At 42.7% G+C, this 25,631-nt stretch overlaps 1 protein-coding gene across 1 annotated transcript; it reads right to left on the bottom strand.

The window, feature by feature from the left end:
- Window positions 1–3,047: 3,047 nt before the first annotated feature.
- LOC132405738 (homeodomain-interacting protein kinase 4-like) lies at window positions 3,048–13,452 on the bottom strand. The gene is made up of 2 exons (XM_059990772.1): window positions 12,936–13,452; window positions 3,048–3,829 (listed from the first exon to the last, which is right to left on the bottom strand). Exons 1-2 carry the CDS (start codon window positions 13,450–13,452, stop codon window positions 3,048–3,050), a joined length of 1,299 nt encoding a protein of 432 aa, XP_059846755.1.
- Window positions 13,453–25,631: the final 12,179 nt, after the last annotated feature.

The following is a 25,631-nucleotide window of genomic DNA, read 5'->3' as shown; positions in this document are numbered from 1 at the left end:
CTTCTTCCACCATCAACTCTGCTCTCAAACGCATCTCACCAATTTCCTGCAAATCTGCCCTTACCCCATCCACCCGCCACCTCACTCGGGATAGGGTTCCCCTTGTCCTCACGTACCACCCCACCAGCCTCCAGTTCCAACATATAATTCTCCGTAACTTCCACCACCTCCAACGGGATCCCACTACCAAACACATCTTTCCCTTCCCCCACCTTTCTGCTTTCTGTAGGGATCACTCCCTGCGCGACTCCCTTGTCCACTCATTCCCCCCCCCCCATCCCTTCCCACCGATCTCCCTCCTGGCACTTATCCTTGTAAGTGGAACAAGTGCTACACCTGCCCTTACACTTCCTCCCTCACCACCATTCAGGGTCCCAGACAGTCCTTCCAGGTGAGGCGACACTTCACCTGTGAGTTGGCTGGTGTGGTATACTGCGTCCGGTGCTCTTGGTGCGGCCTTATATATATTGGTGAAACCTGACGCAGACTGGGAGACCGTTTCGCTGAACACCTACGCTTGGTCCACGAGAGAAAGCAGGATCTCCCAGAGGCCACACATTTTAATTCCACGTCCCATTCCCATTCTGATATGTCTATTCATGGCTTCCTCTACTGTCAAGATGAAGCCACACTTAGGTTGGAGGAACAACACCTGATATTCCGTCTGGGTAGCCTCCAACTTGATGGCATGAACATTGACTTCTCTAACTTCCGTTAATGCCCCTCCTCCCCTTCTTACCCCATCCCTGACATATTTAGTTGTTTGTTTTTTTCTCTCTCTCTGCCCATCACCCTGCCTGTTCTCCATCTCCCTCTGGTGCTTCCCCCCCCCAACCTTTCTTTCTCCTGAGGTCTCCCGTCCCATGATCCTTTCCTTTCTCCAGCTCTGTATCCCTTTTGCCGATCACCGTTCCAGCTCTCAGCTTCATCCCACCCCCTCCGGTCTTCTCCCATCATTTCAGATTTCCCCCTCCCCCCACTACTTTCAAATCTCTTACTATCTCTCCTTTCAGTTAGTCCCGACGAAGGGTCTCGGCCCGAAATGTCGACAGTGCTTCTCCCTATAGATGCTGCCTGGCCTGCTGTGTTCCACCAGCATTTTGTGTGTGTGTGTTGTTTGAATATGCAGCATCTGCAGATTTCCTCGTGTTTGACCTCTGAAAGCTAGCAGGTTTTAAGATATTGTGTACGACCCTGACATGCAGACTCGACAGTGGGAAACTTGATTTCAGGTTATGTTAGTGATTGATCAGAGGCAATCCCAGAGTTTTGTGGTTTGAATAGGAACAGTGAACTTTGGATATGTTGCCCAGACATGACACTGATTCACATATACACCAGTCTATTATATTGACACTGCTATCTTGCAAAATACTGAAAATGTCCAAAATACTCAGCAGGTTGGGCTGCATCTTCCCGTGGTGGGAGAGTCTAGGAATAGAGGGCACAGCCTCAGGATAGAGGGGTGCCCTTTCAAAACAGAGATATGAAGAGATTTCTTTAGCCAAAGGGTGGTGAATTTGTGGAATTTGTTGCCACATGAAGCTGTTTTGGCCTGGTCTTTGCGTGTATTTAAGGCAGAGATTGATAGGTTCTTGATTGGACTTGGCATCAAAGGTTACGGAAAGAAGGTCGGGAACTGGGGCTACATAGAAACATAGAAAACCTACAGCACAATACAGAGCCTCCAGACCACGAAGTTGTGTAGAACACATCCCTACCTTAGAAATCACTAGGCTTACCTATAGCCCTCTATTTTACTAAGCTCCATGTACCTATTTAAAAACCTCTTAAAAGTCTCTATCGTATCCGCCTCCACCACCGTTGCCGGCAGCCCATTCCACGCACTCACCACTCCCTGAGTAAAAAACTTACCCCTGACATCTCCTCTGTACCTACTCCCCAGCACCTTCAACCTGTGTCCTCTTGTGGCAACCATTTCAGCCCTGGGAAAAAGCCTCTGACTATCCACACGATCAACGCCTCTCATCATCTTATACACCTCTATCAGGTCACCTCTCATCCTCCTTCGCTCCAAGGAGAAAAGGCCAAGTTCACTCAACCTATTCTCATAAGGCATGCTCCCCAATCCAGGCAACATCCTTGTAAATCTCCTCTGCATCCTTTCTATGGCTTCCATATCCTTCCTATAGTGAGGCGACCAGAACTGAGCACAGTACTCCAAGTGAGGTCTGACCAGGGTCCTATATAGCTGCAACATTACCTCTCGGCTTCTAAATTCAATTCCATGATTAATGAAGGCCAATAAACCGTACGCCTTCTTAACCACAGAGTCAACCTGTGCAGCTGTTTTGAACATCCTATGGACTTGGATCCCAAGATCCCTCTGATCCCCCACACTGCCAAGAGTCTTACCATTAATACTATATTTCACCATCATATTTGACCTACCAAAATGAACCACTTCACACTTATCTGGGTTGAACTCCATCTGCCACTTCTCAGCCCAGTTTTGCATCCTATCACTGTCCCGCTGTAACCTCTGACAGCCCTCCACACTATCCACAACACCTCCAACCTTTGTGTCACCAGCAAACTTACTAACCCATCCCTCCACTTCCTCATCCAGGTCATTTATAAAAATCACAAATAGTAAGGGTCCCAGAACAGATCCCTGAGGCACTCCACTGGTGACTGACCTCCATGCAGAATATGACCCGTCTAGAACCACTCTTTGCCTGCTGTGGGCAAGCCAGTTCTGGATCCACAAAGCAATGTGCCCTTCTATCCAATGCCTCTTTACTTTCTCAATAAGCCTTGCATGGGGTACCTTATCAAATGCCTTGTTGAAATCCATTGAGGAGGAGACAGGAAAAAGGATCAGCCATGTTCGAACGGCGAAGCAGACTCGATGGGCCAGATGGCCTAATTCTGGTTCTATGTCTTATGGTCTTATCAGTGGAGAGAGGAATTGTTCTGATGAAGGTTCATTGATCTGAAGCGATAATTGTTCTTTTCTCCCCAGATCCACCCTCACAAAAAAATCTGATGTGAATTACATTTATTTTTTCATAAAATGCTGAAATTCAATACAGTTGAGAACTAACCTCTTTTTCAAATTCATCCATAACTGAATGATCCAAATCATCTTCCATTGATTGTTTAATGGCTTGAGGCTTTTGGTGTGCGTGAACTGTTTCATAATGTTGATTATTTACATAGCAACTCGTTATGAAGCTTTGACAGCAATGAAAGTGATCTTCAGCTTTCTTACAGGGAGCTAAAGCTATATGGAGGGCCTGTGCCGATAGCTTGTAGTATTTTGTATTTTTGTATTTTGATTTGAGCTTCTGCATTGTGATAAATGGGTGTTTTAAAGCTGCACTGGCAGTACAGCGCTGCCTTGGATCGAAAATGAGTATTTTCTTTATGAGAGCCACCATCATATACTGGTCAAACAGTTCAGCTTTCATTTCCTTATCCGGAAATACAGTTTTGGGATTGATGGTTGCTAGCTGGTCAAGTGAACTCAGACTTCTTGTTCTGGTCTCCAGAGGCTGCACCATTGTCTCTGCTTGATATTCATCTATTGACTTGAGCCTCCATTTATATGTCGAATTAAGCTGACGAGCTTTTTTAAAGAAATGGTGGGTTTTGCTGGACACTTCCAAAATTTGATCACTCGGTAGCCCTTGTGTTTCAACAATATACCTGATCTGGTCATACTCATTGGTACCAGGATAGATGGGCCAACCAAGGTGAAGTTCTGCTATCACACAGCCAAGAGACCACATGTCCAATTTTTCAAAGAAGGGCAAGCCAAGTAAGATCTCGGGCGCTCGGTAAAATCTAGATTGGATGTATGGCCCTGTATTTTAAGAAAAAGATCCTTTGAACAAAAGTAAAAATGAATAAAATCTATCAAGTTAGTACAGAAATAAATATGTTGCTAATCAAGTATTGCTTACTAAATAGAATACTTTAAATATGTAAGCCATCTGATAACTCCAGAATGTTGGGCATTGTTATTAACGTCACAATACCTTGGATATTTTATTGATGGATTCCCAATCTAGTATTTTGATAACACTGGTGGTTATCATAAGGCAACAATAATATTGGCACACCCATCCTTTGGAACAGCGAAGATATCACAGTGTCTATAATATCATAACAGGAAAGAAACTCTAAAGAACCAACAATCTTCAATCAGTGGCCAAAATTTCCAGTTGTTATCTGCATATCAGGGATGGCAGAGATGACAGTTTTCTCCGTTGTCTTAAAAGCTGGAAGACAGAAAAATAGGTAATTTTGGTAACAGATGGCCTAATCCCTACAGTGATAGCCAAGTATTGTGTATGACAAGATTATAGTAACTGGGACACTGAAGGGCAAATAAGTATAAAGATTTTGAAAAGTTGCAAAAACGTGGGTGACTTCAACTTCTCTATTCTTGGTTTGCACTTTCTTAATGTATCAAGTTTAGATGGGGCAGAATTTGGTAAGTGTGTCCAGAAAGGATTTTTGACACAATATGTGGACTTCAGGAGAGGCCATGCTAGATTTAGTACTACCAATGAATCCGCTCAGGTAACAGACTACTCAGTAGGAGGGCACTTGGAAGTTGGTGAAACATAAAACTAGGTAATGCTTATGAAAGGTTCAATAAACTAGGTAATGATAGAGATCTAGAAGATTATAATGCTAGCAGGAAGGAGTTTAGGAATGAAATTAGGAGAGCCAGAAGGGGCCATGAGAAGGCCTTGGCGGACAGGATTAAGGAAAACCCCCAAGGCATTCTACAAGTATGTGAAGAGCAAGAGGATAAGGCATGACAGAATAGGGCCAATCAAGTGTGACAGTGGAAAAGTCTGTATGGAATCGGAGGAGATAGCAGAGGTACTTAACAAATACTTTGCTTCAGTATTCACTACGGAAAAGGAACTTTGTGATTGTAAGGATGACTTACAGTGGATTGCAAAGCTTGAGCATTTAGACATTAAGAAAGAGGATGTGCTGGAGCTTTTGGAAAGCATCAAGTTGGTTAAGTCTCCGGAACTAGATGAGATGTACCCCAGGCTACTGTGGGAGGTGAGGGAGGAGATTGCTGAGCCTCTAGTGATGATCTTTGCATCATCAATAGGGATGGGAGAGGTTCTTACTTCTTACTTGACTGAATGGTAAGTTGATGGAGAAGATCCTGAGAGGCAGGAGTTATGAACATTTGGTGAGGCATAATATGATTAGGAATAGTCAGCATGGCTTTGTCAAAGGCAGGTTGTGCCTCACAAGTCTGACTGAATTTTTTGAGGATGTGACTAAACACATTGATGAAGGTAGAGCATAGATGTAGTGTATATAGATTTCAGCAAGGCATTTGATAAGGTACCCCATGTAAGGCTTATTGAGAAAGTAAGGAGGCATGGGATCCAAGGGGGCATTGCTTTGTGGATCCAGAATTGGCTTGTTCACAGAAGGCGAAGTGTGGTTGTAGATGGGTCATATTCTGCATGGAGGTCAGTGACCAGTGGTGTGCTTCAGGGATCTGTTCTGGGACCCCTTCTCTTTGTGATTTTTATAAATGACCTGGATGAGGAAGTGGAGGGATGGGTTAGTAAATTTGCTGATGACACAAAGGTTGGGGATGTTGTGGATAGTGTGGAGGGCTGTCAGAGGTTACAGCGGGACAGTGATAGGATGCAAAACTGGGCTGAGAAGTGGCAGATGGAGTTCAACCCAGATAAGTGTGAAGTGGTTCATTTTGGTAGGTCAAATATGATGGCAGAATATAGTATTAATGGTAAGACTCTTGGCAGTGTGAAGGATCAGAGGGATCTTGGGGTCCGAGTCCAAAAGACACTCAAAGCTGCTGCGCTGGTTGACTCTGTGGTTAAGAAGGCATATGGTGTATTGGCCTTCATCAATTGTGGAATTGAATTTAGAAGCCAAGAGGTAATGTTGCAGCTATATAGGACCCTGGTCTGACCCCACTTGGAGAACTGTGCTCAGTTCTGGTCGCCTCACTGCAGGAAGGAAGTGGAACCCATAGAAAGGATGCAGAGGAGATTTACAAGGATGTTGCCTGGATTGGGGAACATGCCTTATGAGAATAGATTGTGCGAACTTGGCCTTATGTCCTTGGAGTGACGGAGGATGAGAGGTGACCTGATAGAGGTGTATAAAATGATGAGAGGCATTGATCGTGTGGATAGTCAAAGGCTTTTTCCCAGGGCTTGGAAGTAGATACAAAGGAGATGTCAGGGGTAAATTTTTTTTATGCAGGGAATAGTGGGTGCATGGAATGGGCTGCCAGCAACAGTGGTGGAGGCAGATATGATAGGGTCTTTTAAGAAATTCCTGGATAGGTACATGAAGCTTAGAGAAATAGAAGGCTATGGGTAATCATAGGTAATTTCTAAAGTAAGTATATGTTTGGCAAAGAGCCTGTATTTGCTGTAGGTGTTTTATGTTTCTATGTTTCTATAGCCATGAGCAAGGACAAGAACAAACATTACGGGAAAGTATCTAGTTCGGGAAGGCTAATTACAATGGTATTGGGCAGAAACCTGAAGCATACACTGGGAACAGGTGTTTCAGGGAAATGCACAGCAGAAATGTAGAAGCTGTTTAGGTAAAACTTGCATGGGGTTCTGTATAAATGTTTTCCCTTGAGACAGAAAAAGGATGGTAGGGTGAAGGAACCGTGGTTGAAAAGAGGGGTGGAACATTTGGTCAAGAGGAAGAAGGAAGCAAAAATCAGATAGATCTCTGGAGGGTTATTAGGTAGCCTGCAAGTAACTTAAAAAGGAATTTATGAGCAGTAGATGGGGACATGAGAAAGCCTTGGCAAGTAGGATTAGGGAAAATCCTAAAGTTTTCTGCTCCATATGAATACTGGGGTGTATGGGGTGACTAGGGAGGGGTAGCACCTCTGATGTGGGGTCCTGCCATGCCCTTTTTCAGGGCAGCTCGTCCATCTTTAGTCCCCACCTGGCACTTGGCTCTCACCTGTGGCTCCAAGTAGCTGCAGCAGACACACGCAGCAGACAAAACCCCGGTAAACCGTCTCGGCAGACGGGCCAAACCAGGTGAGGGCAGCCGATGGGTCTTCGACCCTCGGTGAGGTGGGTATCGGCCTGTCACAGCGTGTGAAGTCCGGCCTTGGCGAATTGAGCGGAGGAGACCGATTAATGGTCCAACGGTCAAGAAAGGCCAGCAGGCGTTTGTGGAGCGCTAAGAGCACGACAGGGCACGTAGACGTCCTGGTCATCCACTGCAAGAGATGGTGATCTCTTTAAACTCACCCGGCAGAAGGCAAAGGCAAATCACGCTGTAACCTGACACGAACATGATTTCCCAATGTCAGAGCAGTGTGGAGGGAAATCATCCACCAACTGGAATTTCCAGATATGACCTAATGAAGACTAGGAGGATGACTAGACTGAGAGTAGGACTGTCCAGGGATAAAGAGGGAAATGTGTCTGGAGTCGAAGGAGGTAGAGGAGGTCCTTAATGAATACTTTGCTTTACAGTTCACCAGTGAGAAGGACCTTGATGAATGTGAGGTCAGCATAAAATGGTTGGAAAATGTTGAGGATAAAAGAGGGGATGTTTTGGAACTTTTGAAAGATGTTAGAATAAGTAACTCTCTGGAGCCGGTTGGGATATAGCCTAGATTATTACAGAAAACCAGGGAAGAGATTACTGGGGCATTGATGATGACCTTTGCATCCTTACTGGCCACAGGAGCAGAACCAGATGATTGGAGGATGGCAAATATTGTTTTGTTATTCAAGAAACCTAATCCTGGGAATTATAAAGCAGTGAGCTTTACATTAATGGTGGATAAACTAATGAAGAGGATTCCTAGGACAGAAGTTAGAACATTTGGAGGGGGCACAGTGGTTATTAGGGATAGTCAGCATGGCTTTGTGAGGGGTAGGTTGTGCCTCCTGAGCCTGATTGAGTTTTTCGAGGAAGTATCAAAGCACATTGATGAAGATGGCACTGTGGTTGTGGTGTACAGTATATGCAGTTTAGTAAGCCATTTGAAAAGGTTTCCCATGGTGTAGTTTCATTCAGAAAGTCATGAGGAACAAGATCTAGGTAGTAGTTGCTGGAGCATTGTCTTCCCGGAGGTCAGTGACCTGTGGTCTTCTGCAGGGATCTGTTCTAAGATCTCTGCTCTTAATGAATGTTTTTAAATAACTTGGATGAGGAAGTAGAGGTTGGATTAATGTGCTTACAGATGACATTAAAGTTGGTAGTGTTGTAGAAGGTTGTCATAGGTTACATTGGGTACAGACAGGAGCAGAGCTTGGTGGAGAACTTGAAGATGTATTTCAATCTGTTAAGTGTGAAGTGAATCACTTTGGAAGATCGAATAAAGGCAGAGTACGTAGTAACGGCAAGATTCTTAGCCGTGTAGAGGAACACAGGATCTTGGATTCCAAATCCATAGATCCTTCAAAGTTGCTATGGAAGTTGGCTTAGAAGGCCTTCATTATCCATGGGATTGAGTTCAAGAGCCATAACATAAGCTTGTAGCTCTATAAATCTCTGATTAGACTACACTTAAGAGTATTGTCTTCAATTCTGGTTACCGTATTGTAGGAAGGTTGTGGAAGCTTTAGAGACGGTGCAGAGGAGTTATTTCCGGGATGCTGCCTGGATTAGAGAACATATCTTATCAGGAAAGATTGAATAAGCTAAGACTTTTTTCTTTGGAGCAAAGAAGGATGAGAAGCAACTTGATAGATTATAAGGGGCATAGATAGAATGGACAGCCATCATCTTTTCCCAGGGCAGCAGTGGCCTATGCAAGAGGGCATCCACTGAAGGGGAGTTAAGGAAAGTTTCTGTGAGCTGTCAGAGACTGGAATTTTTTTTAAAAAAACACAGAATGGTTGGTGCCTGCAATGGACCGTCAGGGGTGAAGGTAGAAGGCGATCTAACACGACATTTTGAGAAACTCATAGAAAGACACATGGATGTAAAAAAGATGAAGGGTTAATGGCTGTGTAGAAAGGAAAGGTTAGATTGACTGTGGAGTAGATTTACATAGGTCACTGCAACAACCCCATACTGTTCGCTGTGCCGTATTTTTTTGTATTGATGAAAAGTTATGATTCCCATCTCTCTACTCACATTGTTAGTACAACTTTGAAAGGAATTTCAGTATAGACAATTAGGACGTTTAACAAAATGAAGCTTTTTGATATAATTGTTGGGCTTCTATCCATTTTTGTATATTCAATCACTACACAGGCAGTAGGAAAACTAATTAATATTAAGGTTCTCATGCCAAATATACTTCAGTCCAAACTCACACATATAGACACCATTGAGAAAAATCATTCAGATGTAGCCACCTACATAAGAAAATCTGCAGATGCTGGAAATCCAGACCAACACACTCAAAATGCTGGAGGAACTCGGCAGCTCAGGCAGCAACTATGGAAAGAGTGAACAGTTGATGCTTTGGGCTGAGATCTTTCTTCAGGACTGGGGTGGGGTGGTGGGGAAAAGAGGCTAGCTGGAAGGTGATAGGTGAAACCAGGTGGGTGGGGCATGTCAAAGACTGGAGAAGAAACAATCTGATAGGAGAAGAGAGTGGACAACAGGAAAAAGGGAATTGGGAAGGGACAAGAGGGAAGTAATAGGCAGGTGAGAAGTGAAAGGTCAGAGTGGGAAACACAGAGGAAGTGGGGGGGTGGGAAGGAGGGGAGTTTTGTTCACTGGAAGGAGAAATCAATATTCATACCATCAGATTGGAGGGTTCTCCAGACGAAATATAAAGTGTTGCTCCTCCACACTGAGGGTGGCCTCATCTTGGCACGGGAGGAGTTCATTGATCAACAGGCTGGAATGGGAATGGTGCAGGGGTGCTTGATGAATCAGTCCCCCAATTTCCAGTGGGTCTCACCGATGTAGAGGAAGCCCCAGCGGGAGCACCAGACACAATAGGCAGCCCCAGTAGATTTACAGGTGAAGAGTTTCCTCACTTGGAAGGACTGTTTCGGGCCTCGAATGGAGGTGAGGGGGGAGGTGCATGGGCAGATGTAGCACTTAGGCTGCTTGCAAGAGGGGGATTAGTAGGGAGGGAAGAATGGAAAAGGGAATCACAGAGGGAGCAATCCCTGTGGGGAGTGGAAGACAGGGGTAAGATAAAGATATGTTTAGTGCTAGGGTCGCTTTTGCAGGAGATAACGTGCTGGATGCAGAGGCTGAAGGGGAGGTCAAGAGGGACTCTATCACTATCACAACAGCGGGAAGATGGCCTGAGTGCAGACATATGTGGGAAAAGGAGGAGATGCGAGTGAAGGCTGCATTTTGCAGATGTAACCACCTCATGGGATTGCAGAAGACTAAATTACCAGATATTCAAAACTGTAGAATACCCAATGAGAAATTGCTGATATTTTTAAGATGATCAAACTAGGAAACATTGGTTTCCTGCAGAATTTCAGAGTTCTTGTATATAATTCACAAAAGCCCGGCATGTAAGACTTACAAGTAATTAGGAAGGCCAGCAGTATGTTGATTTGTTGCTAGTGGACTTAAAATCAAAAGTATGGAGATTATGCTTCAGTAGATCAGGTATTAGTTAGAGACCTCTTTAGAGACAGGATTCATCTTCATATTTAAGGGAGGATGTTAAGACATTGCAAGCAATTAATTAGAAGGTATATTAACCCAGTCCTTGAATAGGCATTTGTCTTCTAGGAAAGGTTTGACGGGCTTGGCTACATCCACTGGAGCTTAGAAGAGTGAGAGAAAACTTGATTGCAACATTTTAGATCCTGGGGATTGAGACAGTATGATGTGAGAGGAAGTTTCCTTTTGTGAGGAAATTTAAGTTATTTTTAAATAATGGCCTCTAGTTCTAGATTCCTCCCTTCCCCAAAAGGAAATTCCTGTCACATCACACTGAGTTATAACGCCTTTGCTCCTTGGATCATGTTAATATGTAATATACTTGGATCAGGGTCGTTCCTTTGTGTATGGTTATGTTGTTTAATGTTTCTTTACTCTTTTCAGTTAATGAAGTCTACTACTGTGTAATCTTAACTTCAGACAATCTGTCCAGCTGTTGTCTGCCTGGTACACACTGCTGTAAAATATTTGTTTCCTAGTTCTACCATTTTATTTACTAGTCCTTTTGCAACTTTAACTTTTCCAATAATGTGCATATTCAATATTTTATATATTTTTTATGTCCCATGATCATTGAACTTCAAAATTTCCATTTGTTTTCCTAAATATGACTACTTCCCTAAATCTCTTTGGAGTTTTGCTGATTAAAATCCTAGTTCCCATCTGCATCCTTTGTGTGATCTCTTCTTTAGTCTCTGTCTTTTTATCATATCCTCATTCATTCACGGTGTTTCATAAATGTTTAATTGATTCTTGTGAACTGTTTGTCAATTTTTTTCTGATTTTATTTTTCCAATTTCTTTTCTTAGATCCTTGAAATGATCCTTCCTCAAATCTGTAATCTTTTCTTCATAGTGCTTTTACTTTCTGAATTATTAACCCTATTCAGGGAATAGAGGGATATGGATCATGCATATGCAGAGAATTAATTTAATTTGGCATCGTGTTTAGCACGGTCATCACGGGCTATAGGCCCTGTTCCTATGCTGTACCATTTAATGTTCTGTGTAATATAGTATGCTGACTTATAAAATAAATGCTGTGATGTCATTTATTGAAAGGGTTGGAATAAATGAGTAAGGAATTTTAGCTACAGTGTAAGTTACACAAGACACTTGGTGAGACTACACCTTGAATACTGGGCACAGGTTGAATCTCCTTTGGTCAGTCTACTTTAGAAATGCTGCAGTCTAATCAGAGTTCATTAGATTGATTCCTGTCAGTCCTATGAAGTATGACTGAGTAAAATAAACATCATCCTCTGGAAATTAAGTGAATGAGAAGTGATCTTGCTGAAATGTACAAAATGGAAGATGCTTACGTCAGACAGTTTAGAACCAGAGAAAGTGGGAGGGGTAGGTATAGGTCAGTGGGACTGGGCAGAAAAATGGTTCAGCACAGCCAAGAAGGGCCAAAAGACCTGTTTCTGTGCTGTAATGTCCTATGGTCCTTTTGTATAGAAATTGTTAAGAGCAAGAGGTTGAGTTTGTTTGACTTGTAGATGAGCTACAAAGAATCGCAGCACAATGAAGTTCATCTTAGTCCTAAATCACCATTGACCCTAGGGCTATGGCTCTTGAGCTTTTCATTAAGGGGAAACTTTTATTAAAGCCCCTGTTTTATAGATTTAATTGAGAATATTGCTAATTTTATTGTTAGACTTGTTTAAGTACCTCATCTAAACCTAATGAAACTTGAGACCTGTTATACTTGATCATAGAACATTGCATGGTTCCTTTGAAATCATAGACCACGAGTTCCAAGTTGAATTTCTCCCAATGAATTTGCCAGCACATACTGCTAAAGCTATGTTATGAAGTATACAGGAAACAAGATTAAGAAATTATGAAAGGTTAGTTGGCTTGGATCAATAGAGATTGGTTATTTAAACAAATTAATTTCTGACTACCAACCATGGTATAGAGAAAAGGGCAAAAGTAGTTCATTTAAGCCCATGAGCCTACTCTACAATTCAAAATACTGCAGCTGATCCTCTATCTCAGTACCAAATTCAGACTATCTCAAGTTCCAACAAGTTTTCCACCAAGAAATTCACTTACTTCCTGAACTGCATTCAATAACTTAGGTTCTGCTGTCCTTTGCTGTAAAGAATCCTATAGATTCACCACCCTTCCAGGTAAAGAAATTTCTCCACAATGAAGTAGCAAAGGCTTTTCCCAGTTTTAGTGAAATCCTTCAAGCCAGACCAGCCACAGCTAGAAGAAACAATTTCATTGCTTCTGTTCTGATTGGCCCTGACAGAATTAGAGTTAGTAGTAGTTAATTCTACAACAGAAAAAATGAAAAGGAACACTTACCTTTAATCTGCTGAATATCAGGCAATAAGCAAGCAGAACCAAAATCAATCAGCTTTATTTTGAATGGAAATTGGGCCTTTTCAACGAGCATGATATTTTCAGGTTTGATGTCTGTGTGGACAACAGAGAGCTCCTTCAGTTTCTGGAGAGCAATCAGCACCTGCTTTGTGATGGAACGAATGTGCTTGATTGGTAGTGGAACAAAGCCATTTTCCTTCTGATACTCATACAGACTTTGCTCCAGAAGTTCAAACACAAGGTAAAGCTTGGTATCATCACTGAACGACTCAATGAATTGAACAATACAGAACTTGTTTGAATCTACAGATTCCAACATCCTCAGTATTTTAAGCTCGCACTTGATGACCCCTTTCCGGAAATTATAGTTTTGTAATATCTTTATGGCCACATGTTGGCTGGAGGCCCTTTTCCAACATTTTGTCACCTCTCCGAATGTTCCCTTTCCTAGAACAGTAATGATGTCATACTCATCAGAGTCAGAGTACAAGACAGGCATCTTCAAAAGCATCCCAAATCTAACACTTTCAGTACTCAAGTGAAGCTCCACTGTATCCAACAACAGAACATGTGATATGTTCCATTTCTGTGCTTAGCTCTGTGATGCAGTAGGCATCTGACTATGACACAGGCTTGCCTGGTGACCATATGCCCAGCAACAGAACCTGGTGCTCTCAGACTGTTAGTTCTTATGAGTTCCAGTGAGATTGGAATTCATTAATCTTGTGGCCATCAATATTGACAGGCTCATTGATTTATTAAGCATTCAGAAATTTTGATTACACAATACAAAGTTCTTCATTTGGTAAGTTGTATTCAATTAGAAATAATCCAATTCAGAAATATTGCATAACTCATTGCAAGGATGTCTATCCAGCCTATTTTGATCTGAATAGCTCTACTGTGCACAGATAACTCCTGGCACAGCATTTACCCCAGTGTCCCTTGGTCCAAAACTTGTGGACAGCATTGAGCCTCTATACCTTGCACAATTCGTCTGTCCCAAATTAAATATTAAATGTGCTTGTGACAGGGAGCAGGCAGCCATCCAGCCAGTCATTTCAGCCCAACACCCTTCACCTTTACTGCCAGTCTAAATGAAGGGGCTCCACCAGTAATGTTGACTGTTCATACATGTTCCCTGACCACTGTATTTACTTTTGCTTGGTACCTTGCAGTAGGTTACTCCTCCATTGAAGTCAGTGTGAGCAGTGTCCCCAGGTGGTTCATGTGGGGCCTCCCCAAGTCTGACTCTGCCTCGTCAAACTCTTGTTAGATTCCAGAATTGCAGAGTTGTCATGCCTTTTGGAACAACTCATTCAGGCCAACATTTATGTACCATCTCAAGCCTCCTCCTGTCCTTCTTCACTAACCCTATCAGCATAACTCTCTCTACTTTCCTCCCTCATCTGGTCTTCTTTTCAATACGTCCTAGCCGTTCTGTGTCAGTGGAGAGTTCCACATTCTCTACACTCTTGAGGTGAAGAAATTTCTTCTGAATTCCTTAATGTATTTTGCGGCCAATGGCCACAAGCTGGCTGTAATTTCGCAGTTTTTAGTACACTTCACTTTAAGAAAGAAAAGGGAATGTTCTCAGATCTAAAACTTGAACTGATTCTCTTTCAACAGCTGCTGCCTGACATGCTTAGGATTTCCAAAATTTTGAGTTTTCAGTTTAGAATTCTGGCAGTTGTTTTGTTTTTAACTTCACTTTTAGAAGCAATAGCAAAATGGAATAGAGGGATTTGGAGCTTTGGAATTAAGGAATATGTTAAAGATATTAGAGAGGAAGGATGCTAGGATCAACCTTTTCCCCCACCCGGCAAACTACAGGAATAGTACAAGATATAGTATAAATCATGAAAGAGTTTTTGTTTTACTTTATACAGTCAGTCTTTGACCTCTGGTCATCAACTTAAAATATATACCTGAGTTTTTGTCCTGGATAAGCAAATACTAGCAATGAAGTGAAGCAAGCAAAGCTGGGGAGAACTAAAACAAATGCACCTGTTCATTCCACTGTCTAATTGTACCATGCAAACATCACTCAGGTGTCACAAACTTACACACACTGCCCAAGTATTCAGGTTATTAGCCAGAGACATACAGCACAAAGATAGGCATTTCATTCCATCATATCGATTACCTTTGCAACCTGTTTCACCTTTCTATGCTGATCCTGCCTGACCTGTTGAGTTTCTTCAGCATTTTGTGTGTGCTGTCTGGATATGCAGGATCTCTTGTGTTTATGATAATCTAACATACCCACATTAGGTCTTTAGCCTTCTATGTCTTGATAATTCAGGTACTTCAGTGTTGTTTGTGTATCTGCTCCACCACCTCTTTAGGCAGTGTATTCCAGATTCCAACCACAAACCACCTCACCTTTTGAAGGGAAAAAAAACTCTCCCTCTGATCTCCTATAAACCTTAAACATTTAAAGTCTCTCACTTTAAACCTTTTCCAGTGATGGGGTCCTCCAAGGCAAGAAGGCAAAGAAGTTTTCTATCTACCGTATCTATCCTGCCTATAACTTTATTATAGACCTTTCAGATCACCCCTCTGTCTCCTCTTCTGTAGCAAAAGCAAGCCTAGCCTGTCCATTTTCTCCTTATAACTGAAGGGCTTCAACCTTAGCAAAATCCTGATGGAGCCCCTCTGCACCTACTCCAGTGCAACTGCATCCTTCCTATAACATGGCAACCAGAATTACACACAATATTCTAGATGCAGCTTAGCCAACGTTTTACAAAATTGGAATAGGGCACCCCAGATGTTATATCCTCTGCCATGGCTAATCAAGGTGGTGACCAATGACCAAGAGCATCTCATATGCTCCCTTTTCTTCTGAGCTGCTACTTTCAAGGATCCATGGACTTGAACACCGTCCCACTCTGTTCATCAAATACCCACTAGGGTTTTACCATTGACTGTGGCTAAGCTGCCCCTGCTTGCCCATCACACGCGCCAGGAGGCACCTCACAGTGTGAAACCTGCTCAAATGTTTCCCAGTGCATCTGCTCATTTTAGTTCCCTCATTAGAAATCTTCCAGCTTCGTTAGTAGAGACCAATAACAAAATTACATAGAACAATACAGCACAGTACAGTCCCTTCGGCCCACAATGTTGTGCCGACCCTTAAACCCTGCCTCCCATATAACCCTCCACCTTAAATTCCTCCATATACCCGTCTAGTAGTCTCTTAAACTTCACTAGTGTGTCTGCCTCCACCACGGACTCAGGCAGTGCATTCCACGCACCAACCACTCTCTGAGTGAAAAACCTTCCTCTAATATCCCCCTTGAACTTTCCACCCCTTACCTTAAAGCCATGTCCTCTTGTATTGAGCAGTGGTGCTCTGGGGAAGAGGCGCTGGCTGTCCACTCTATCTATTATACTACTTTGAAACTCTGCTATGCTATACTGAGACACAGCAGTCCCTGTTATTGAAAGCCTAATGCTCTGTGATGGTTCCGGGACAAAGTTATGCTACTCTAGTCATGGGCAAGGGACTGCAGAACAGTCGTAAAAAACTGCTGGCTGAGCAGCATCTGTGGAAGGAAAGGGGTGGTTGATATTTTGGGTTGATACCCTGCGTCAGGACTGAGATTTCAGGAATAGCAAGCCTCATTCCAGTTCTTCCTTTAACCTACCAGCTTTTCCTTGTCTCAGTGGGACAAAACTCCATGCAAGTGCCCCCTAAACAAGCTCCACATTTCCACAGTACATCTTCCTGAGACCATCTGCTCCCATTTTACACTCTCAGGATCCTGCCTAATACTATACGGTAATTAGCCCTTCCCAGTTAGATATTTTCCCATACCATCTGCTCCTAACTTTGTCCATGACTATGCTAAAGGTCAGGGAGTTATAGAACTATGTCTGGAATACTCTTCCACCAAGAGATCTGTCCCCTGATCAGGTTCATTACTAGTACTGGATCCAGGTGGTCTCTCCTCTAGTCAGCCTGTCCACATACTGTGTCAGGAATCCTTCCTGGGCGTACCTAACAGATTCTGCTCCATATAATCCTAAGGAGGTGCCAGTCAATATTGGGAAAGTTTTAGTCATCTATGACAACAACCTACATTTTATTGCACCTTCCCACAATCTGCCTACTTATCTGCTCTTCAGTGTCTTTACTGTATTGCTACTGGGGGGGAGGGGGGGTATATAGAATACTCCCAATGGAGTGATTGCTCCCCTACTGCTTCTGACTCCCTCCCACACAGTGGACATTTCCCTCCATGATGTCCTCTCTTTCTGTTGCTGTGATAGTATCCCAGGTTAACAACGTCACTCCCCTCCTTTTATCTATCCCCTTTGGAGCATCAAGCTGCCAATCCTGCCCTTGCCACAGTTAAGTGCCTTTAATAGCCGCAACAGTGAACCCCGTGTCCAGATTCACACTCTGTCTTCGTCACCCTTGTTCGTAATAATCCTCTCATTAAAGTAAATACATTTGAATCTACTCAGCTGACTGTATTGAAATCTTTTCCACTGCCTATCCATCCTCAGATTCTCTGCAAATTGGCTCTACCTTTACATCAACTGTCATACCATCTGAGGTTCCTTAAGGTTGTGGGTATCTTGTACTTGTCACGTGACAGTGGTTTTGAAGCTATACTGGACTTAAGGTAGTGGTCTTGTGATGGTGGAGTGACGTCATTTTCCCACCAGTAGAGGTCATGTGACAGGGTTTTTTTACAGGGTATAAAAGGAGGACCCCTCCCTGTGAGGAGGGGCAGTTCATGGGTGGATTTGCCATTTTGACTCCATGCCACTGTGTGGTCTAATATTATGTCGTTGAAAGGTGGAGTTTTATTTAATGCCTAAAGTTTAAAAGGTCATTGCCGGCAGTCTCTTTATAATACTGCCAGTTAAAAATCAGTGGCGAGTAAAGATCGGAGTTCGGGAGCTAAAAGATCGAGGAAAGTCGATTTCAACGGTGAAACAGGTTCGACCTTGTTTGATCCTCATTCAGAAGGAATTCGTTGGCTGTGCCTGTGGTAACCCCTGCAAATAATAGCAGAAAGGGTTGGGTACAGTTTTGTCAAGGAAAGGTCAGTGCCTTTAAGCCATTTCATTTTCATCTTTGTAAATTCTCCGGGAAAAGTATAGTTCGACTGGGAACCGCAACAACACGACGTGAAAGAGAATTTAAATCATCTAAAAAGTCTCTCCTTTAATGGGCTGTAAGCATTTTGAACTTTTGCAGTACTACTTTGAAGAACTGTTTTTGTTTTGTTCCTTTAAAAACTGTTTTCGCTTTATTCCTTTAAGAACTGTTTAAGCTTTATCACTTTAAGAACTGTTTAAGCTTTATCACTTTAAGAACTGTTTAAGCTGCCACACAGCAGCTAATTTCCGGTTGCGTTAGTCATTTGTTTACTTTTTGGGGGATTGTTTTTCAGTGTTTAATAAATGTTTTATTTGTTATTAAAAACCCTGCCTCACTTATATATTTATTGTTGCTGAATCCGTAACAGTTGTCATAGCCAGCAGAGGTGCTGGGGAAAAGCCTCCACTACCTATTAAATGCTCCCAATGGAGTGCGGCCGTGCATCTCAAATAGCTTCTGACAACCAAGTCTAGCTCCTGTCCTTCTCATGTAGCTTAACTACTAAGCCCGTCTGAACTGTTTCTACCAACAGGAGAAGGGGCAGAGGTGGGCTACTGGTGCCTTAAAACTAGTTGCTTTGGGCAGATGGGGCTTGTCGGCTGTGGTTAGCAAATAATCTAGGAGGAGGAAACCTCTGTAGAGTATACCCACTCATGGGGAAGGTTTTGGGACTAAACCCTGAGGTAAAAGTCAGGAGCTGGAGTCCCTAAGGCCGTCCTAGGTTGAGTTCAATGCTGACTGGCAACTCCTGCGAAGTCTCTGGTGCAAACCATATTGATCTCTGCCATTCCTTTGGATTCATCAGCTGTATGGAGAGGGGGAGCCTGCTATATGGGCAGCAGCTTGCTTCCTTATTGTACTGCCCTGGCTTGCATATAATGCAAGACACAACATCCATGGTTGACCTCGACCTCATTCATCTGCCCTATCACCCTGTTTTTACTCTTAGTGGCAAATAGCATGGGCAACAATTCAGAGATTACTACCCTTCAGGTCCTGCTGTCTTGCTTCCTTTCTGACTCCTTTGCTCATCAGCACCTTTTGATAGTTAAGTCATTGGTACCAACATGTACCATCTACATACCATCCTCCCTGACATCTGAGACATCCCTGACCCTGGCACGTGGGATGCAACATACCACTCTTCCACACCCACAGAGTCTCCTGTCTTTTCCACTAACTATTGAATCTCCTATCACCACTGCTCTCCTCGTCTCTTCTCCTCCCTTCCCTTTTGAGCCACAGAAGTCAATCCCAGTACCAGAAAAATGGCCACTGCAGATTTGCCCTGGTAGTCTCCTCCTCCCCAACAATGAGATCCAAAGCAATATATTGGTTATTGAGGGGAATAGCCACAGGATTGCTCTATACAGACTGCCTACTCTGTTCCCCTCTGTTGTCACCCAGTTACCTATCTTCCTGCAAATTCTGTCCAGCAGCCCCTCAATCTTTGTGCTTGTGTTCCAACTCCCCTGCCATAGGGCCGCTCTGCTTGTCCCTCACTTCTTTTTATTGGCTGCTGTGAATGAGCTAATTACCCTCTCAATTAATGGCAGTTTTTTGTTGTCCTGCTAACTGGAAAGGAACAGGGTCCCAAAACGCACCTCTTTATATGCCACCCACCCCTCGCTCTAAAATCCACTGGACTCCTGGTTAGAATCATCACAAATGATGTCAACCAAAAAATAATTAGAACTGCTGGTGCTGGAAATAGGAATTGAAGTCAAAAATAATCAGCAGGATGTACAGCTATGGAAAGGAAAATGGAGTTAACAATTCAGCCTGATGCTGCTCAGACTTCAGGATGTGTAGCACCAGCTCAGTTTTGTTTTGGATCTCAGTGTCTGGGAATGTAGAAATAAGCCATCCAGCTTGGGAGTTGTCTTGCAAGCTCTAACCAGCTCTGTTAGATGGGCAGAGCATGGAAGGATGTAATCCTGAAGTGGGGCGATGGGATTAGTGTAAACGGGCAAAAGGTGGCTGAGGCACCTTGCTTAAAGTTTACGTCATGGATTTACCTCCCAGGAGCTCAACCCAGCTCTTCGTCAGTTACCAACGCACACAGACTGGAACCCAAAGCAGCAACGGTGATGGAGGCTCAGAATTTATTACAGAGTCATTAGAAAACTTCTCATTCTGCAAACTGCTGGAGACTCTCAGTAATTTTCACCTTCATCTGTTTCTTTCCTTCCTTTTGCCTTCGTCATCTCGGCCACGAGACACGTCCCCCACTCCTCAGTCCAATCCCCATAACATTGCTTACTGTTCATCTTCCCTGCCTGGTCCTGTGGCTAGCTGGTATTAATTACTTAGGCACTAAATCCCCTCACCATTCAATTCAATCAAATATTACCTCTCTTTTTCAAAAAAATAACCTTTGACACTGCCAGTCCCTTCACAACTTGCTCTGTCCTTTCAAGCCCTTATCCCACTCCCACCCTCTCTCGTTTAGTTTTGAATCCCTTCTTCCCTGGAACCCTATGCTTGAAGCACTTTAGTCTTCTTTCCCTCATTACATTGAAGCACCTCTTATCAAAGACAAGTCTGTCATCCTGTGTGCGTGTGATGATGGTATCTGTTCTTCCTGTTTTTTTTTCCTGAAGAATCTGTGGCCTTTGAAGCAGCTGATCACCCGTGTCCACGTGAAGGCACTTCACTTGCTAAATGCTGCCTTGTCTATCAGATCTAAGCGAGGATACCACCTGCCAACGTTCCTAGCAATGCACCGTTGTCTCTTCAGTGCTCGATGGACATTTTTACACGTGACCCCTTGGCATCTAAAACCCATCAGATTCCATTCGTCAGGTCCTGACGAAGGGTCTCAGCCTGAAACGATGACAGTGCTTCTCCCTATAGATGCTGCCTGGCCTGCTGTGTTCCACCAGCATTTTGTGTGTGTTGTTGTTCATATTAGGCTTCGATGCTTTAAACTGGAGGAGAAAAGAATGGACGTCGTACCTAAACTATTCTATATGGTTATTTAATGGCACTTACCTTTTAAGATGCTGGATACAGTAGAATAATTCTAACGTCCATTTGTGCACTTTCACCTCTGTGTATGTATAAAGACTCACTCTTGAATTTTGAGAACCAAAATTTAGGCAGAGATCTCACTTCGGTATCCAAAGAGTACTATTGTACTGGAATATTGCTGTAGTATTTGCTGCCTTTCAGGTATTTTAAACACAGCACTCTGCACACAGGTACAAGATCTCCTGCCAAAAAGTCATGAGAGCAGGGAAATTGGCCCAGAATCACAAACAATATTCAATTTTTAGGCATCATCAACTCACTGATGTTCGTTAATAACTTACTGAGAAGCTGTTGGTGAGCTTGGAACACTGGAGGCCTTATAGCACACAGAACATAGAACTGTTCGGCACAGGCACAGACCCTTAAGCCCATGATTGGCTGTCTTGACCATGACCCAAATTAAATTACTCCCATCTGCTTGAGCACATTTCATGACATATGCTTGTGATATTAAACCTGGTGATTCTGATCATGACATGATCCATATCCCTCTTTGTCATCAGAAGATGATTACCAGACTGGTATTTGACGTTTCTAGCCTGTGAGACTTTATCTATGCTTCTCATAATTTTATAAACTCCTTTCAGATATCCCCTCAGCCTCCAATGTTCCAGAAAAAAAAAACATAGGAAGTTTATCCAAACTCTCCTTATAGCTAATACTCTTTAGTCCAAACAACATCCTGGTGAACCTCTTTAAACCATTTCTAAAGGCTTCCCCATGTTGCCTAGAAGACCAGAATTGCACACCATGCTCCAATTGTGGCCTAATGAAATATTTCTACAGCTGCGCAATGGTTTCCTGAAGCACAGTTAATAAGCATTCACTGATGAAACTAATCATCTTCTGGTGGCGATATCTCTGTGGTGCTGTTGGGTAGGCTGACCCAGCGATCAGCAACATACTATTTCCAGAACAGAATGATGAGCAACATGGGAGAGGATTGTGACTCCATGCCCTTGGTGAGTAATCTGCATACATTTTATGAACACTATATATCACAACCATGGTGTGGATATATGTATGGAGGAATTGGGTTGAACTTCTTCACTATTGTTGGAATATTACACCACATTCCTGACGTGCCTTGAGATGGGGAAAATGCTTCAGGAAATCGGGAGGTGCCTGGTCACTTAATTTTGTAATTGATATAGCATTAAGATGCTGCTAGACAATGCCATTGCCATTGAATGTCAAAAGTCTGAGATGGAAATTGTTATTGTTTGGACCTTGCGTGATGTGAATGTTACCCATCATTTATCACCTCATGCCCAGCGCTGTGTAGGTTTCACTGTAAGACAGCATGGACTGTCCCTTTATCTAAGGTGAATGGAATTTAATATTATACAACAATCAATTAATATCCAATCTTCTGTGTTTTTAGAGGGTCAAGTCATTTTGAAGGAGTTGAAGATGGATGGGCCTGTGGCACTGCCCTGAGAAATTGCTACAACAATATCCTGGGCTGAGGTAATTGAACTCGAGAAGCACAATCGTCTCTTTAGTGCAACTCAGTGGAGAATTTTACTATGCCTCTCTGAGGACACATCCAATTGAATGCTGGTTTGATTTTGAGAGTGGTCACTGATGTCTTGCCTCTCAAACTCCAGAATTCCATAGGCAAACTATGCTGGAGAACAGAGACAAGTGGTTCTGAGCATCAGAGAGCCGGTTGCTGGTAAATGCCTTTACACAGTGCAGTCAACGGTACTATTAATTTAATTGATGATTGGGAGTAGACAATGACCCAGTAAAGTTATTTTGCCTTGTTCTTTTTAATAAACAAGGCATACCTACACTGTTGGGTTGTATACCTGGGCTGCAACCTAACTGGAATCGATTGGCTGGTCCTGAAACAAATCTTCAGCATCAAAGCCAAAATGTTTTTGCATGCTGCAACCTTTGCTAAAGTTATTTGTAGCTATTTCAACTTGTCTATGAACTCATGAATTTTGGAAACATCTTAAGCAATTAAAAAAGAAAATTCTGAAACAATTTCCATTCTGTATTTTTACATCTAAAATTAACTTAAGTCATTCGCTAGTTACTAAAATCCATAAGACCATAAGACATAGGAGCAGAATTAGGCCATCTGGCTCATCGAGTCTGCTCCACCATTCAATCATGGCTGCTCCTTTTTTTCTATCTCCTCCTCAACCCCAGTTCCCAGCCTTCTCCCTGTAACCTTTGATGCCAAGTCCAATCAAGAACCTATCAAGCTCAGCCTTAAATGCACCCAACGACCTGGCCTCAACAGCTGCAAGTGGCAACAAATTCCACAGATTCACCACCCTTTGGCTAAAGAAATTTCTCCCCATCTGTTTTGAAGGGGCACCCCTCTATCCCGAGGCTGTGCCCTGTTGTCCTAGATTCTCCCACTGTGAGAAACATCCTTTCCACATCTACTCTGTCTAGGCCTTTCAACATTCGAAAAGTTTCAATGAGATCCCCCCTCATCCTTCTGAATTCCAGTGAGTATAGACTTCTAATCTCCTTAAAGAATTCCAACAGGTTCATCAGGCAGAATTTTCCCTGAAGGAAACCATGCTGACTTTGTCCTATCTTGTCAGTCACCTCATCTTAACAATTGACTCCAACATCTTCCCAACCACTGAGGTCAGACTAACTGGTCTATAATTTCCCCTCTGCTGCTTTTTCTTTCTTAAAGAGTGGAGTGACATTTGCAATTTTCCAGTCCTCTGGCACCATGCCAGAGTCCAATGATTTATGAAAGATCATTTCTAATGCCAGCACAATCTTTAATGCTAACTCTTTAAGAACCCTAGGGTGCAGTTCCTCTGGTTTGGGTGACTTACAGTACGTACCTTGAGTTTGTTCAGCTTTTTGAGTACTTTCTCTCTTGTGACAGTAATTGCACTCACTTCTGATCCTTTACACACTGCAACATCAGGCACACTGCTAGTGTCTTCCACAGTGAAAACTGATGCAAAATACTCATTTAGTTCATCAGCCATCTTTTTGTCCCCCATTATTATTTCTCCTGCCTCATTTTCTAACAGTCCTATATCCACTCTCATTTCTTTTATTTTTATCATACTTGAAAAAACTTTTACTATCCACTTTGATATTATTTGCTAGTTTGCTTTCATATTTCATCTTTTCCCTTCTAATAATTTTTTTAGTGGCTCTCCGTAGGTTTTTAAAAACTTCCCAGTCCTCTATCTTCCCACGAATTTTTGCTTTGTTGTATGCCCTTTCTTTTGCTTTTACAGTAACTTTGAATTCCCTTGTCAGCCACAGATGTACTATTTTACCATTTGAATATTTCTTCACTTTTGGAATACACATGTCCTGCACCTTCCTCATTTTCCCCAGAAACTTACAGAGTTGGTGCTCTGCTGATATCCCTGTCAGCAGCTCCTTCCAATTTACTTTGGCCAACTCCTCTCTCATACCACTGTAATTTCCCTTACTCCACTGAAATACTGCTACATCAGACTTTACTTTCTCCCTATCAAATTTCAAGTTGAACTCAATCATATTGTGATCACTGATTCCTAAGGGTTCTTTCACCTTAAGCTCCCTAATCACCTCCAGTTCATTACATAACACCCAATCCAGTATAGCTGATCCCCTAGAAGTCTTAACGACAAACTGCTCTAAAAAGCTATCTCTTAGGTATTCAACAAATCCACTCTCTTGAGATCCATTACCAACCTGATTTTCCCAATTTTCCATCTAGCAATTCTGTTTTGGCTTACTGAGCTATCTTTAATCTTTCCATCTAACAATAATTGTATGGAGTTGTAATCTGTCAGTATTATAAGTGGATTGAGTCCCACTATGTAGGCAAAATGTTGTACCATCCAGAAAACCACTAACGAGTGTTTTTCACATCCAGTATACCCGTTTTACTGCTGAGAGCATGTGCGATGTCTGCACTACTGGTCTTAACTTCCCATGCATCTCCTGTAATAGGGTGGTATCAGCTGCAGCCACCTCCAATGAGAATGGCTCATGTGGATTTGGGGTTTTTAAAGCAGGCATGGTGGCCAATGCTTACTTCAGGTCTGTGATGGCCTGGGTGTGTTCTGATATCCGTTCCCATGCACATTCTTTTTCAGTAATTCCATTAAAGGAGTTGCCTTAGTGGAAAATCCATCATGTGATCCCTACAGTATCCTACCAACCCCAGAAATGACCACAGAACTTTTAGGTCTTGGGGAATAGGTGGTTTCTTTCTTAACCGCTTCTACTCTTTGCTTGTCAATTTCCCTTTTCCCCAGTGTCAAGATCATTCCCAAATAACTCACTTCTTGTTTTATCACCTGTGCCTTTTTTGGGTTTACTTTTAGCCCCAATGCAAGTGATAATTGCAGCAGTTCTACCAATAGTGGATAATGTTCCATCAGCACTGTTTGTGTGTGTTGCTTGAATTTCCAGCAGCTGCAGATTTCCTCATATTTGATAATGTTCCTGCTTGGTTTTAGTCTGCAAAAAAAGATCACCTATGTATTGCACCAAACATTGAGCCTTTGAAAACTGTTCTTCCCCAAGCACAG

The sequence above is a fragment of the Hypanus sabinus genome, chromosome 15, assembly GCF_030144855.1.
Source record: "Hypanus sabinus isolate sHypSab1 chromosome 15, sHypSab1.hap1, whole genome shotgun sequence".
Classification (NCBI taxonomy): domain Eukaryota; kingdom Metazoa; phylum Chordata; class Chondrichthyes; order Myliobatiformes; family Dasyatidae; genus Hypanus; species Hypanus sabinus.
The sequence above is the reverse complement of the archived record's forward strand: the minus strand, read 5'-3'. Positions and strand labels throughout refer to the sequence as shown.

Bases quoted from the DNA above. Each gene is read 5' to 3' on its own strand.
- LOC132405738 (XM_059990772.1), bottom strand. From the start codon at position 13,452: ATGCCTGTCTTGTACTCTGACTCTGATGAGTATGACATCATTACTGTT. The intron at 3,830-12,935 runs GTAAGTGTTCCT...CTTAAAATACAG, and splicing joins TGATATTCAGCAGATTAAAG to GGCCATACATCCAATCTAGA.